General features: G+C 41.2%; 1 protein-coding gene across 1 annotated transcript in view; it reads left to right on the plus strand.

Annotated features, from left to right (window-relative positions):
• The window catches only part of FLT3 (fms related receptor tyrosine kinase 3), a 103,142-nt gene that overhangs the window by 45,101 nt on the left and 42,660 nt on the right, over nucleotides 1–15,381 (plus strand). The window contains exons 3-4 of the mRNA XM_066258958.1: nucleotides 6,120–6,322; nucleotides 9,616–9,731. Coding sequence (XP_066115055.1) covers nucleotides 6,120–6,322; nucleotides 9,616–9,731 — 319 coding nt within the window. The remainder of the gene's footprint in view (nucleotides 1–6,119; nucleotides 6,323–9,615; nucleotides 9,732–15,381) is intronic.

The raw sequence follows: 15,381 nt of genomic DNA on the forward strand, positions 1-15,381 counted from the left end.
TGTGATGAATCACATTGATTGATTTACGGATATTGTACCAGCCTTGCCTCCACAGAATAAATTCCACTTGATCATGGTGTATGATTTTTTCCATATATTGTTGGATCTGGTTTAATATTTTGTTCAGGATTTTAGCATCTATATTCATCAGAGATATTGGACTATAATTTTCTTTCTTTGTGTTGTCTTTGCCTGGTTTTGGAATCAGAATTATGCTCGCCTTATAAAAGGAGCTTGGAAGTCTTCCTTCCTCTTGAATTTTTTGAAATAGTTTGAGGAGGATAGGAGTTAGTTCTTCTTTGAATATTTGGTAGAATTCACTTGTGAAGCCATCAGGCCCTGGACTTTTCTTTGTTGGGCGTTTTTTGATAACTGTTTCGATCTCATTTGGTGTAATCGGTCTGTTTAGGTTTTCTGATTCTTCCAGATTGATTTTTGGAAGATTGTATGTTTCAAGGAATTTGTCCATTTCATCTAGGTTGTCTAGTTTTTGGGGGTACAGTTCTTCATAGTATTTTCTTACAATATTTTGTATTTCTGTTGTGTCAGTTGTTATTTCTCCTCTCTCATTTCTAATTTTATTTATTTGAGTCCTCTCTCTCTTTTTCTTGGTGAGTCTAGTTAAAGTTTCATCAATCTTGTTTACCTTTTCAAAGAACCAGCTCCTAGTTTCATTGATCCTCTGTATTGTTTCTTTAGCCTCTATGTCATTTATTTTTGCTCTGACCTTTATTATTTCCTTCCTTCTACTACATTTGGGCTTTACTTGCTGTTCTTTTTCTAATTATTTTAGATGCAGGGTTAAGTTGTTTATCTGAGCTTTTTCTAGCTTCTTAAAGTAGTACCTGTAGTGCTATGAACTTCCCTCTCAGGACTGCTTTCGCTGTGTCCCATAAATTTTGAGTTGATGTATGCTCATTGTCATTCGTTTCTAGGAATTTTTTAATTTCTTCTTTGATCTCATTCTTAATCCATTTATTATTTAACAACCTGCTATTTAGTTTCCATGTGTTTGAGAATTTTTGAGCTTTTCTGTTGTGGTTCATTTCTAGTTTCATGCCGTTGTGATCGGAGAAAGTGCTTGATATTATTTCAGTCTTCTTAAATTTGTTGAGAGCACTTTTGTGCCCTAACATGTGGTCTATCCTAGAGAATGTACCATGAGCACTTGAAAATGATGTATATTCTGCTTCTTTAGGGTGAAAGGTTCTGAAAATGTCTATTAAATAGAGTTGATCTAGTGTTTCCAATAAGTCTGGTGTTTCTTTGTTAATTTTCTTCCTTGAGGATTTATCTAGTGATGTTAGTGGGGTATTGAAATCCCCTACTATTATAGTATTGCTGTTGATCTCGCCCTTTAAATCCATCAAAGTCTGCTTTATATATTTGGGTGCTCCTATATTAGGTGCATAGATATATATATATATTTTTTTTTGCATTTTTTCTGAAGCTGGAAACAGGGAGAGACAGTCAGACAGACTCCCGCATGTGCCCAACCGGGATCCACCCGGCATGCCCACCATGGGCGATGCTCTGCCCACCAGGGGGCGATGCTCTGCCCATCCTGGGCGTCACCATGTTGCGACCAGAGCCACTCTAGCGCCTGAGGCAGAGGCCAAGGAGCCATCCCCAGCGCCCGGGTCATCTTTGCTCCAATGGAGCCTTGGCTGCGGGAGGGGAAGAGAGAGACAGAGAGGAAGGCGTGGCGGAGGGGTGGAGAAGCAAATGGGCGCTTCTCCTGTGTGCCCTGGCCAGGAATCGAACCCGGGTCCTCCGCACGCTAGGCCGACACTCTACCACTGAGCCAACCGGCCAGGGCTTTAGGCGCATAGATATTTATAATAGATATATCTTCCTGTTGGATTACTCCCTTTATCATTATGTAGTGGCCTTCTTTATCTCTTACTATATCCTTTGTTTTAAAGTCCAGTTTGTCTGATATAAATATTGCTACCTTAGCTTTTTTTTCATTTCCATTTGCATGAAATGTTTTTTTCCATCCTTTTACCTTCAATCTATATATATCTTTTGTTCTAAGGTGTGTCTCTTGTAGACAGCATATGTATGGGTCCTGTTTTCTTATCCACGCAGCTACCCTATGTCTTTTGATTAGATCATTTAATCCATTTACATTTAAGGTTATTATTGATATGTAGTTGTTTATTGCCATTTTCTTCTTTAAAGGTGTATTCCTTTTTTGCTATATTCTTTTCCCACTTTGATCTGTTTACAACAGGCCCCTTTACATTTCCTGCAGCATTGGTTTGGTTGTAATGAATTCCTTGAGTTGTTTTTTGTCTGGGAAGCTTTTTATTTCTCCTTCGATTTTAAACGATAGCCTTGCTGGATAAAGTAGTCTTGGTTGTAGGTTCTTGTTCTGCATTACTTTACAATATTTCTAGCCATTCCCTTCTGGCCTCGAGTGTTTCTGTTGAGAAGTCAGATGTCATCCTTATGGGGGCTCCTTTGTAGGTGATAACTTTTTTTTTCTCTTCCAGCTTTTAATATTTTCTCTTTATCACTTAGCTTTGGTATTTTAATTATGATGTGTCTTGGTGTAGGTTTCTTTGGGTTTCTCTTTAATGGAGTCCTCTGTGCGTCTTGGAATTGCGAGAGTTTCTCTTGCCTTAATTTAGGGAAGTTTTCAGCTATGATATGATTGAACAAAGTCTCTATCCCTTGTTCTTTTTCTTCTTCTTCAGGAGCCCCTATGATGCGGATGTTATTTCTCTTCTTGTTGTCACAGAGCTCTCTAAGAGTTTCCTCTGACTTTTTGAGTCTCTTTTCTTCTCTGCTTTCATGCCTTTGTTCCAGTTGTCCTCCAACTCGCTGATTCGATCCTCAGCTCTATCTATCCTGTTTTTAATTCCTTCCATTGTGGTCTTTATTTCTGATATTGTATTTGTCATCTCGGACTGATTCTTTTTTATACTTGCTATTTCTTGATTTAGGTGTTCATAATGACCATCCATTGTTGTTCTAAGATCCCTAAGCATCCTTACAATCATTATTTTGAACTCCGCATCTGGAAGGTTGATTATTTCCATATCACTCAGTTCATCTCCTGAAGGTGACTCTTCTGGTTTCATTTGGATTGCACTTCTTTGTCTTCTCATTGTGTTTTTGGGTGTTTTATTTGTAGAGTTGGTTGAGTCTAGGTTTGGTGTTGTCTGCCTCCAGTTTTCAGTTGTGTTATTTCTAGATCTTCTTGGGTTGGTATCAGCTGTTATCTGTAATCCGCTTTCGGATTTGGGCAGCTTTGAAGTCTTGATTTGTTTGTTTTCTTAACAGGTGATAGTCTTGTTTACTGATCTCAGCAGGGGGCTTCCTTGAAACTGTATCCAGGAATGTGATGGGTGTAACCTGAGACTCTGAAAGCCTCCTTAGCCAACCAATCTCCCTGGGGGCAGGGTGTTTTCTCAGCTTCAGTAGGGGGAGGTGTATCTCAGATCTCCATGGAGACCTGAGTTACTGCCCCTCCTCCCCACTTCTTGTTTTCAGCTGTGTCTTGTTGTGCTGATTGGAGCTAGATAGATGTCTGGAGATCTCTGATCTGAAAGCAGTTCAGCTCTGTTTTGTGAAAGGTTCAGTCCCTCCCCCAGCTATGGCCGCCTCCAACATGGATGAGTCAGCTTTTTTAGTTTGTCTCCTTCATTCCTTAGCCCCTCACAGTCTGTCCCTCTCTCTTTCCTTTCCACTTGGGAGATACGCAGGTCTTTTCAACACACCTCGCTCCCTGGTCGCCAGGCAAGTGGCTGTGAGCAGTAGTTTCTGCTCTTTTCCCTTGTGTGAGAACCCCTCTGGGCTCTCAGCCTCACCCCCCCCCATTCCTATAAGCAGGGGAGATTCAGGCGCTCCCTACCAGGTTTGTTGTGGCTTCTTCTTTGTTCCTTGGTGTAAAGCCAGAAGCCACGGCCACTATCACAGCAGCCGCCTGGCCCATGAAGGTTCACATTGGATTCGGACAGTCGGTAAAGAAACAACGGAGCCACAAACTGGTGGGCCATAGTCTTTAATTCTAGCTTGCACCCGGCAGGCAAGTAAAAATACACACTGGGCTCCAAAACCCACTCACATTCAGTGCTCACAAAGCCACTGACTTATCCGAGTTTCCTAGAATCAAAGGTTTCTAGCTCACCAGACTTATTCACCTCTGTTCCCCATCTCCTTCCTTATCCCAGATACAAACTCTACACAAACTGGCATCTCACTCAGCACTCCGCCATCTTGGCTGCTTCTTCTGGCCTCCTCCATGTGGCCTTTCTCTGCTCTCCTCTGATCTCTCTTCTAATGATAATCTCAGGAACCAAGAACCCAAGCTCCCGTTCTGCCCCCACCTTATACTGTAGCTTCACACCCTCTAATCCAATATACAAAATAGGGAAGCCTCCAATACAAAGTCACTTCTCTGAGGCATGACTGGATTGTACCGCCCCACATCAAAAAGGGTGGGAAAGGCCCAATCCCAAAACCAAGCCCCAGGCTACAAGGATTCTCAACACACATCAATATCACCTGGGCAACGGCCTCCCCGTGGGCAGCGCCGTCCTTACCAAAGTGAGCATAATACATTCTATCTGCCCAACACTTGGTTTTTGAGAGCTGTTCTTGCAGTTCAGAGTTGGTTTTTCATGCTGATTTTTCCTAAATTGATTTGTATTCCAGTTTGGTGGTGAGAGCTGGGCGTCTGTGCATCCGCCTACTCCGCTGCCATCTTTTTCCTCCCCGGCAATGGACTTTTGTATATTAATTTTGTTTCCTGTGACCTTACTGTATTGGTTTATTGTTTCTAGTAATCTTTTTGTGGAGTCTTTGGGGTTTTCTATGTTCAGAATCATATCATCTGTAAAAAGTGTAACCTTTACTTCTTCTTTCCCAATATGAATGCCTTTTATTTCTTTCTCTTGTCTGATTGCTCTGTCTAGAACTTCCAGCACTAAGTTGAATAAGAGTAGAGAGAGTGGGAAGCCTTGTCTTGTTCCTTGTTTTTGGGCATAAGTCCTCAGTTTTATGTCATTTAATATGTTAGCTAATGGTTTATCATATAGATGGCCTTTATTATGTTGAGATATTTTCCTTCTATACCCATTTTGTTAAGTGTTTTAAACATAAAATGACACTGAACGTGTCTGCCCTCACCCAGCTTTTTCCACGCCCCCAGTCCTCCCTTCCTCTCAGTTCCAAGTGAAAGCAGCCCTTGCTCAGGTCAGTGAGGAAAGCAGAATACTCCGTTCTCCGTCTTATTTACTTCAGAGTAGATTATATATTCAGCAACGTTTTCGCCCAATCATACCTTTGTTTGATGTATGTGTATTTTAGATGCTCCTGAGATTGTTTTTCTGTCTCTAGTTGTTGAATTTGCTGAAGTTTCAGGGAGAGGTATAAGGAGCCCTCCTCACAGCGCCATTTCTCTGATGTCACTCAAATCTTCTCTTTTTATAGGGACACCAGTCATATTGGATTAGAGCTCACCCTAATGGCCTTATTTCAACTTGATTAACTCTGTAAAGACTTTATCACAAAATAAGATCTCATGTAAAGATACTGAGGGTTAGGACTTCAAAGTATGAATTTGGGGGGACACAATTCAACTCATAACAGTCTGTTAAACATTTTAAAACTGCAATCTAAAGTTAGCTATCTCTTTAAAATTTTTTAGGTGAAAAGAGGAGAGATAGTGAGGCAGACTCCTGTATGAGCCCAAACCAAGATCCCAGCAACTTTGTCTGGGGCTGATGCCCCAGTGCTGAGCTATTTTTAGCATCTGAGGCTGATGCATTTGGATCAACCAAGCTATCCTTAGCACCTGGGGCCACACTCAAACCAATTGAGACACTGGCTGTGGAAGGGGAAGAGAAAAAGAATAGGGAGAGGGAGGAAATCATACCCAGAACATCTGCATACAGGACCAACCCTATCTACTGAGCCACCACCCAGGGCCAAGTTAGCTGTTTTTTTTTAAAAAACAGTTGTAATTAATGGGATTTTTAGTCAGTGGTATGTTCTCAATGGATATTGTGTACAGTGTCAACATGTATTTATCTGGCAAAGGTTCCAACTAAGAGGCTGCATTAAGCATGCACTTGTAGTAAATTCACGTTGTTTTGTTCATGGCACAGGCATCTGAATCCCCAGAGGACCTCGGCTGTGCCGTGCCGCCTGGGAGTGTGAAGGCCATCTACCAAGCAGCTGCTGTAGAAGTGGACATGTCTGCATCCATCTCACTGCAAGTGCTGCTCCCCACACCAGGGAACATTTCCTGTCTCTGGGTATTTAAACACAGCTCTCTGAATTGCCAGCCACACTTTGATTTACAAAACAGGTAAGGGGGGAGGGTGGATGTGCAACCATAAGGATTTGGGGAGGGATTTCTTTTTTGCCGTAAAAATACTTTTTGCTTCATTTAGAGTTTATTTTCAAATTTTGTACACATCTACTGTAACTCTTATCTCCAGTGAAATAATGAACTAAAAGTATAGTTAGGGAATGGATATGTGATATTTTATATTTGTCAAAACACATCGGATGTACAACACAAAAGGTGAACCTAATAGTAGTAAACCGTGAACTTTAGTTAATATAGTAATTGGTTCAACAATTTCAGCAAATATATCATACCCACCAAGGTATTAATTATTGGAAAAACTGTGGGAAGGGCAAGGATATATGTAGAATTTTTCTGTATTTTCTGGTCAATATTTCTATAAATCTAACATTGCTCTAAAAAAGTATTAATTTCAAAAATTATATATAGATATATAGGTATAGTTACGGCCTAAGAAAGCAGTGAAGAACTGGTAAAATATAAAAGAAATAGAGAAAAGAATATTTGAGTTTTTAAGGTGTTTTGTTTCTTTTTTTGTGACAGAGATAGGGAAAGACTGAGAGAGGGACAGATAGGGACAGACAGACAGGAAGAGAGAGAGATGAGAAGCATCAATTTTTTGTTGTGGCACCTTAGTTGTTCATTGATTGCTTTCTCATATGTGCCTTGACGGGGGGGGGGGGAGGGTACAGCAGACCCAGTGACCCCTTGCTTAAGCCAGCAACTTTGGGCTGAAGCTGATGAGCCTTGCTCAAACCAGATGAGCCCGTACTCAAGCTGGTGACCTCAGGGTTTTGAACCTGGGTCCTCTGTGTCCCAGTCTGACGCTCGATCCACTGTGCCCACCGCCTGGTCAGGCAAAGTGTTTTGTTTCTTAATTGTCTTAAAGATAAAAAGTTAGAAAGTTTTAATTACATTCTAGCTAAAGTAGCAAAAAGCTTACTAGTTAAAGTAGTAAGAAGCTTCTTTCTAGGAAAGGCTTGGGGAAAAAAACATTTGGCTTTATCTATTTTATTTTACAGTATGATGAGCAGAATTAAAATGCAACAGCCACAAAATATTTTAGTAAGATATTGATCTGTGTGTGAGAAATGCTAGTCTCATGATCCAGCAAAGTACCTTAGCCCATGTTTGTGAATTGTGATCTAAGCCTGTATCTAACTCTGTTTGATTGCTCTCACCTATCACTGCCCTCTTGCTGATATCAGATGGGGGTGGGAAGCAAGGGGCACAGACCATTTAAATGCCAACCTAATACAATGGTTCTCAGGTTATGACAGTCTCGACATATGACGTTTCGAGTTTACAATGCTCACTCTCATAAAAACTGAAAAAAATTGTGACAATGAATGTTTTGGCATATGCCTTAGCATCGTACTTACGGACTTTGTGGGTGAACTAGTTTGGTTGTGTGCAGTGGAAGAATATACAATACAGTGTACACTATAGTATATTTATGTTCTTTTCCTTTTTCTGTGGCTTAGTTGTGTTTTTTTGTTCTAGATTATGATGTTATGACTCTGTTAGGATAGGTAAGTGACTTAAGCTAGGGTGTGTTTCCACTTACACCAAAATTTGGGTTACATCACTGTCGTGGGAACGAAACTGTGTTGTTACCTGAGGACCCCTGTATTCTAACACTGCTTTTGTCTCTAACTCTTGGAGGTGTTCTTTTTGGTGCCCAACAGCTGTCAAAAAGGTATTATTTTTCCAGAACAGAAAGACAGTAAATGGCACCCAAATGACTTAATGAAGGTATCAGGCCGTTTGACTGGGGTCTAAGGGAACATCTCTGTGACAGATTTGTTCCATGTATTTCTATTTGTTTACTTAAATTCAAGCAAACTCTTAAGTGATTTTAAGGACAATGGCTATAATTCTAAAGTTTGGTTCTAAATCTTGGAACACATTCATTTTCTTTTCCTCTTTTGAGACTGTTTTATTCACTTCTGTTTTTCAGTTACCTTTATCTTTGGGTTAAACCAAAATACTCTTGTATTACAAATTTTGGCTTCAGGAAATGTTCTGGTCATCTTATTAAAACTGGATGCTGCAACAGTTCTTACTGGATTGAGGCCAAGAAGCAAAGTAAAAAAAGTCAGGATCTTTTCACTTCATGAGAGGTGGCCTTTTTCACTTTAGAATAGGCAGTCCCATTTGTTAGCCAAAGTCATAGATAGGTCTTGTGTAGATTGCTTAACTTAGTACCAAAATATTTTTAGCCACTTTTTCACAAATCTTACAAGGAGAAGGAATGATTCAGGAAAGAAGGCCCATCATCGAAATATCAGCAGAAACAAATCAAATGTCTGTGTAACCCAGGAACGTGCTGTCTGTGTGAGTGCAAGCACAGCTACTCAAGCCTGCTGTGGCAGCTCTGAAGCAGGACTTCTTCAAAGCAGTGTGCATGTGGACTCCCTGGGGGTCTTTGAGAATGTGGATTCTGGTTCAGTAGGTCTGGGTGTGGCCTGAGGTTCTGTATTACCATCAACTCCAAGCTGATGCAAACCCTGTTGGGGAAAGACCACACTTTGAGTAATAAGGGACTAAAAGTAAAAAAGTATACATTTAAATTCAACATTACTGAACAAGCTGCTGGAGAATATTTTAATATAATGAGAATGAGTATTGCCAAACCTACCCCAAAGCTGTTCCTTTGAAGTGAATGCCCCCAGCCAAATTTTTCTTTACATGAATATCTGAAAAGTTAAAAATACATACATTGAGACATGCTCCTCCTTATGTCTATGTGTTATGTCAGTGTCATTATTATGTCATGAGAAAATACCTTGTGCCAGATTTTGCTTGAATTCTCTCACCCAGACAAGCAGACTGTTCCCTACCTCAGTGTGTGTTGCTTGTACAGTGATCTGGTTCAGGAAATGGGAACTGAGGCTGGTGGCCAGGTGACAGGGCCAGTGTGGCTGGGGAGGGTGCTTTGTTGTTGAAGGGAATGGCTCTCCCTTGCTGGATGGGAGCACACCCACTATACCTGTGTGTTTTTGAAAGGAAGATTTTCCTCCAAAGGGCTTGGGAAGCATGAGGTGAAGGTGCTGGAGTGAAAGTCCTTCACTCTCAAGGGCAAGAGGTTCAGAGTTAAGGTCAGAGCAATGAGGCCCAGGCTGAGCGTTGGGCACACAACAGAAGCTGTGTTCCCCACAGGGCAGCCATCCTTGCCATAGGAGATGGACTATGGGACGCACCGAGCCGCCTTCTGACTCAATATGAAATTTTATGTTTTTAGTTTCACACGTTTTTCAGAACAACCAGTTCTCTTTCTTGTTTTTCAGAGGGGTTGTTTCCATGTTCATTTTGAAAATGACAGAAACCCAAGCTGGAGAATACCTACTTTTTATTCAGAGTGAAGCAACCAATTACACAATATCGTTTACAGTGAGTATAAGAAGTAAGTGCAGCTTGCTACTAGGCCTTCATAATAGACCTGACATTGCCCAGAACCCACGAGCCTTTTCCCAGCTGTGCCAGATGCAGTGCACATGGTTCCCTCAACATATAGTTGAATTGATTGAATTCACTTCATCCCTCAATATAACGTACTGAGACTCTGACATGACCCTCGGACTATCAGAGTTACCACTCAGGACACCCTCTATTCAGGCACTTGATTTTTTCAGTGACAGATGACAGATAAAAGAAACGGAAACCATTTTGATCTTGGAATCAGAAGACCTGGGATCTCATTCTGGACCTGATATTAGCACCTCTGGCAGGTCACTTAATCACTCTGAGTCTTAATTTCTGCATTTGTAAGAAAGGGACAAAAATACATATCTCATGGACTGTAAGATCATCTTCGAGACAATGAAAATGCCTGTGTTTGCTCGTCTGCTCTTACCAATATGATAACCACTAATCACGTGCAGCTGTGGAACACTTGAAATGTGACTAGTGTGACTGAGGAACCAAAGTTTTAATATTATTTAATTTTCTTTCTTTTTTTTTTTTTAAGTGAGAGGAGGGGAGATACAGAGACAGACTCCTGCTGTGACCCAACTGGGATCCACCTGGGGAACCCCGTCTGGGACCAATGCTGCCTATCTGGGGCCATGGTCACAACTGAGTTATTATCAACATCTGAGGCAGAGGCTTAATGGAGCCATTCTCAGTGCCTGGGCTGATGTGCTTGAATCAATCAAGCTAAGCTGTGGAAGGGGAAGAGAGAAAGAGAGAGAGAGAAGGGGAAAGGGGGAGAAGCCGCCCCTGTGTGTCCTGACTGGGAATTGAGCCCAGGACTTACACACACCAGGTTGACACTTTACCACTGAGCAAGCTGGCCAGGGCCTATTTAATTTTAATAAATTAAAAATTGAATTTAAATGGTCACATATAGCTAGTGGGACTGTATTTACACAAATGTCATAATGCTATGCAATCTGTAAGGAAGAGTCCAAATGTTCTGAACCACGGAGTCAACTGTGCAGTTGGCAGAATCACCACCTGCTGTGTTTCCTGGCTTCTTGTTTCCTCTCAGTTGTGCACAGGTCTAGCAATTGCACAGGTTCCCACTATATGCTCTGAATGCTTTATCTCCTGTTGCAGACAAAACTATAGGTAGGTGCATTCACACAGGTCCCACTGCCCTTAGGGCCAGAGAGCAATACTCCAGGTCTCTGGGTTTGTGCCATTGTAAATTAGAGTTCCTAGCTAACACTGATAGGACTTGCTAGGCCCTCTTCTTCCTTGTCAGTGACTGGAAGGCACATAGCTTGGGTGTGGTGCATGTGAATCCATGCCACAGAAGTGCCCTGGCTAAGTACTTCCTTTTGTGAGGTTGATCTGCACACCCCCTCTCCATCCTCACAGCAATCCAGCCTCCATAGAGGTGAGAAAACAGACATACTGAGAGGGGTGGTAAAGAGCACAGGTAGAGCTAAGTTTAGCCAGGTCTGTACTTCCTGTTTGGGGAGCATGAGGTGAAGGTGCTAGAATGGAAGTCCTTCACTCTCAGGAGCAAGACTGGTTAAAAGTCAAGGTCAAGGCCCTGGCTGGTTGGCTCAGTGGTAGAGCATTGGCCCAGAATGTGGAAGTCCTGGGTTCGATTCCTAGTCAGGGTACATAGGAGAAGTGACCATTTGCTTCTCCACCCCTCCCCCTTCTCTCTTCCATGCTTTCTCTCTCTTATCCTCCTACAGCCATGGCTCGAATGGTTCAAGCAAATTGGCCTCAGGTACTGAGAATGGCTCCATGGCCTCTCCTCACATTCTAAAATAGCTCCGTTGCCAAGCAACGGAGCAGTGGCTCCAGATGGGCAGAGCAAAGCTCGGTAGGGGGCTTGCCAGGTGGATCCCGTGTGCATGCGGGAGTCTATCTCTCTGCCTCCCCACCTCTCACCTTCTCGCGTAATTAAAAAGAAAGATCAAGGTCAAACTAACAAGGCCCAGGCTGAGTGTTGGGCACGTGCCCACACTGCACAGGGGCTTGCAGTCAAAGCTGCTAACGGAAAGAGCACTTGTATCCATTTAGGTCCCCAGATGTGTCATGCACTGGGGTTTGGGGTTTAGATTCTAAAATCAGCCTGTAAAGCAAAAATTAGATAAAGTCAAAATCAGCCAAATTTGTTCTGAAAAGCCCTTCAATTACTCTGAAATTAAGGGAATCAGAGCCCTAGAAGATCAGAAGACAAGAGCTGCCTTTTGTTGCTCTTTGATTTTTGTCATGTTCTCTTTCCCCTCCCCAATCCCTGCCTCTCTTCTGACACAGTAAGTCTGTGTATTTCAGGTTGGAAGAGGCGATTTCTTGCTTGCTTTCTCTCTTTCTCTCTAAGTGTTAATATTTGAATGTATTTAAGGTAAGTGGGCATCTACTATGTCTCTGTTATATTTAGAATATCTTCTTTTCACTTAAGATGTACAATGTAAAAAATTTTAACAACAATCAATCAAGTAAATTGTAACCTGGTTTTAGCATTCTACTGGGTAGTGAGGTTCAAAAAAATCAGGTGAGGAAGGCTTGGCAACAGTCAGTGTGAAAAAGAGAAAAGGGTTTAATGAACTACGGGGTCTGTGTTAACTGAAAGTATGGCATGGTTATTAAAAAAGAAAATCAGGCCCTGCCAGATAGCTCGGTTGGTTAGAGCATCATCCGGAAGCACAGAAGTTGTCGGTTTGAGCCCCAGTCAGGGCACATACAGTAACAGATTGATGTTCCTGTTTCTTCCTCTCTCTCTCCTTTCCTCTCTCTAAAATCAATAAAATAAACATTTTAAAAAGAAACAAAGGAAATATGAACCTTGGCAGTGTTCATGAAAATATAATGTCTAGGTTAAGGAAATTAGATTATTATTTTCAGTTCTCCCCTTTTTTTTTCAGATACATATTGACTAAACAGAGCACCCAGGGTAGTGAAGAACTTGAAATTTCTTAATTAGAACAATGGCAGGAATTGGGAAGGGTTAGTGTAGAGAAGGAAGGGTTTTGAGCAGAGGAGATTGATGGCAGGTGACATAGAGGAGTCTTCTGGCATCTGAGTCAGGAAACCTGGCCTACTAGTTAGAGCATCTTGGATGGTAATTATCTCTCTTGACCTTGATCTGACTATTTTTTCTTTTAGTAGCAATTATTTTTATTTTTTAATTTTTCAATTACAGTTGACATAAAATATTATATTAGTCTCAGGTATACAGTACAGCTTTTTAAAATATTTTATTTATTGATTTTACAGAGGGGGTAGTAAGAAGCACCAGCTAGGCCCTGGCCGGTTGGCTCAGCGGTAGAGCGTCGGCCTGGCGTGCGGGGGACCCGGGTTCGATTCCCGGCCAGGGCACATAGGAAAGGCGCCCATTTGCTTCTCCACCCTCCCCCTTCCTCTCTGTCTCTCTCTTCCCCTCCCGCAGCCGGGGCTCCATTGGAGCAGGGATGGCCCGGGCGCTGGGGATGGCTCCTTGGCCTCTGCCCCAGGCGCTAGAGTGGCTCTGGTCGCGACAGAGCAATGCCCCGGAGGGGCAGAGCATCGCCCCCTGGTGGGCAGAGCGTCGCCCCTGGTGGGCGTGCCGGGTGGATCCCGGTCGGGCGCATGCGGGAGTCTGTCTGACTGTCTCTCCCCGTTTCCAGCTTCAGAAAAACCTAAAAAAAAAACCCAAAAAACAAAAAACCCTAAAAAAAGAAGCACCAGCTCATAGTTGCCTTACTCTAGTTGTTACATTGCTTGCTTGTGTATGTGCCTTGACCAGGCAAGCATAGGATTTCGATCCGGCGACCTTAGCATTCCAGGTTGCTGCTGTTATCTACTGTGTCACCTCAGGCCAGGCATACAGTATAATGTCTAAACATTTGTATAACTTATAAAGTGATTGGTTTCTGATTTTAAATATATGAAAGATTTTCATGTGGAAGCAAAGCTACACTTAAAAATTTTCTTTAGAGGTTAGAATTGGGACCAATTGTCAGAAATTACAGGGAAAGAATGTAAAAACCACCAAAAAATGGAATTTTTGCAACTCACATAACGAACAAATGATTAATAGTCATAATGCTAGAGAGCTCCTATAAATCATTAAGAAACAAAAACTGTAGAAAAATTAACAAAAGACACGAGTTTTTCCAGAACATGAAAACTAAAGGGTCAAGAAATATGTTAAATTAATAACTGAAAATGCAAATTAATACCACAACAAGACATCATTTTATACCCACCAGATTGCTGGAATTTCAGAAGTCTCTGGAACACTAGGCAATCTCATATTCTGCTATGCATGTGGACATGTGGGTAACCACTTTGGAAAACAGATTGTTATTATGTGTAAAACTAAACAGTGCTCATACCATATAAGCCAGGGCTTCTGCTCCTAGAAAAATTCTGGAGAAACTTACACACTGCCTCAGTAGGAATGCACAAAGTGTTCATAGCACCACTGTTGGTAATACAAAAAAACTGGAAACCACTCAAGTGTCCACTGTAAGGAAATATAATCATAGATTGTGATATGTCCACCAATGGAATGGTATGTAGTAGTAAAAGAAAATGAATGAAGTGTAGCTAAATGCAGAACCATGGATACACTGAAAACATAAGATTGGATGAAAAAATAAAGTTGTATGAGACCTGAGTGATACCTTCTGTTGATGCTCAAAAACAAAGAAACAAATATATTGTTTAGGGCCACATGTCTATGTAGTGAAACAGTTTTAAAAGTATAAGAATGATAAACAAAAAAATCAGAGTAAAGGTTACCTTGGGTTGGGAAATGGGGAGAAGTACAAAAGTGGATTCACAGGTGTTATTAATATTCAGGTTATTAGCTAGGTATGAGTTTTAGTTTTATTATTAAGCTCCAAAGTTAACACTTCATATGTTATTTTGTGTATATAATATATGTATGCACACACACACACACACACATATATAAAGTATTATATAATACCTAAAGATAAAATTTATTATAAAATGGGAAATTGGAATTTAGCATAAGGAAACTTTCTTTAGAAAAAAAAGGTTGTTGGAAAATAGAAGGCTCTACTTAGGGAGGTAGTGAACTCCTGTCCCTAGAGAGGTCCAAACAAGTAGAAAGAAAGTTTATACATTCAGTGTTGTGGGAGTGGCCAGGGGGAGGGCAGGCTGGGAGGGCCCAGCGGGAGCAGAAAGGCTACACTGAGCTCAATTCAGTTCCAGTTCTTTTTATTTTTTTTCCAGTTGCAGTTGACATTAAATATTATTTAGTTCCAGTTCTGACAGTATCATATTATACTTCTACATTTCTAAATTTGTACATTTAAACAACATCTAGATAAAATTATAGGAAGAAAGGTGGGCCTTACGCTATATAAGTATGGGTTTTAAACTTTATGTCCAGGTTTTCTTCTCCTATAAGTATCAATATTTTTATTTTCACATGGCTTCACTCCACTTGTCTTCAGTTATCTTTGGATTTAAAAAATGCTCAAAGAAACTGGCTAAGGGCATAAATGCTAAAGTTGGCATTTCAGCCAGAGCTGAATTTAATATGTTGGTGAAGAGGGGTTATGTTATTATACACATTAAGAATGGATCAGAATAACATTATACGAAGTGAAATAAGTAAATCAGAAAAAAACAGGAAC

The sequence above is a fragment of the Saccopteryx bilineata genome, chromosome 2 (assembly GCF_036850765.1).
Source record: "Saccopteryx bilineata isolate mSacBil1 chromosome 2, mSacBil1_pri_phased_curated, whole genome shotgun sequence".
In the NCBI taxonomy this organism is placed as follows: domain Eukaryota; kingdom Metazoa; phylum Chordata; class Mammalia; order Chiroptera; family Emballonuridae; genus Saccopteryx; species Saccopteryx bilineata.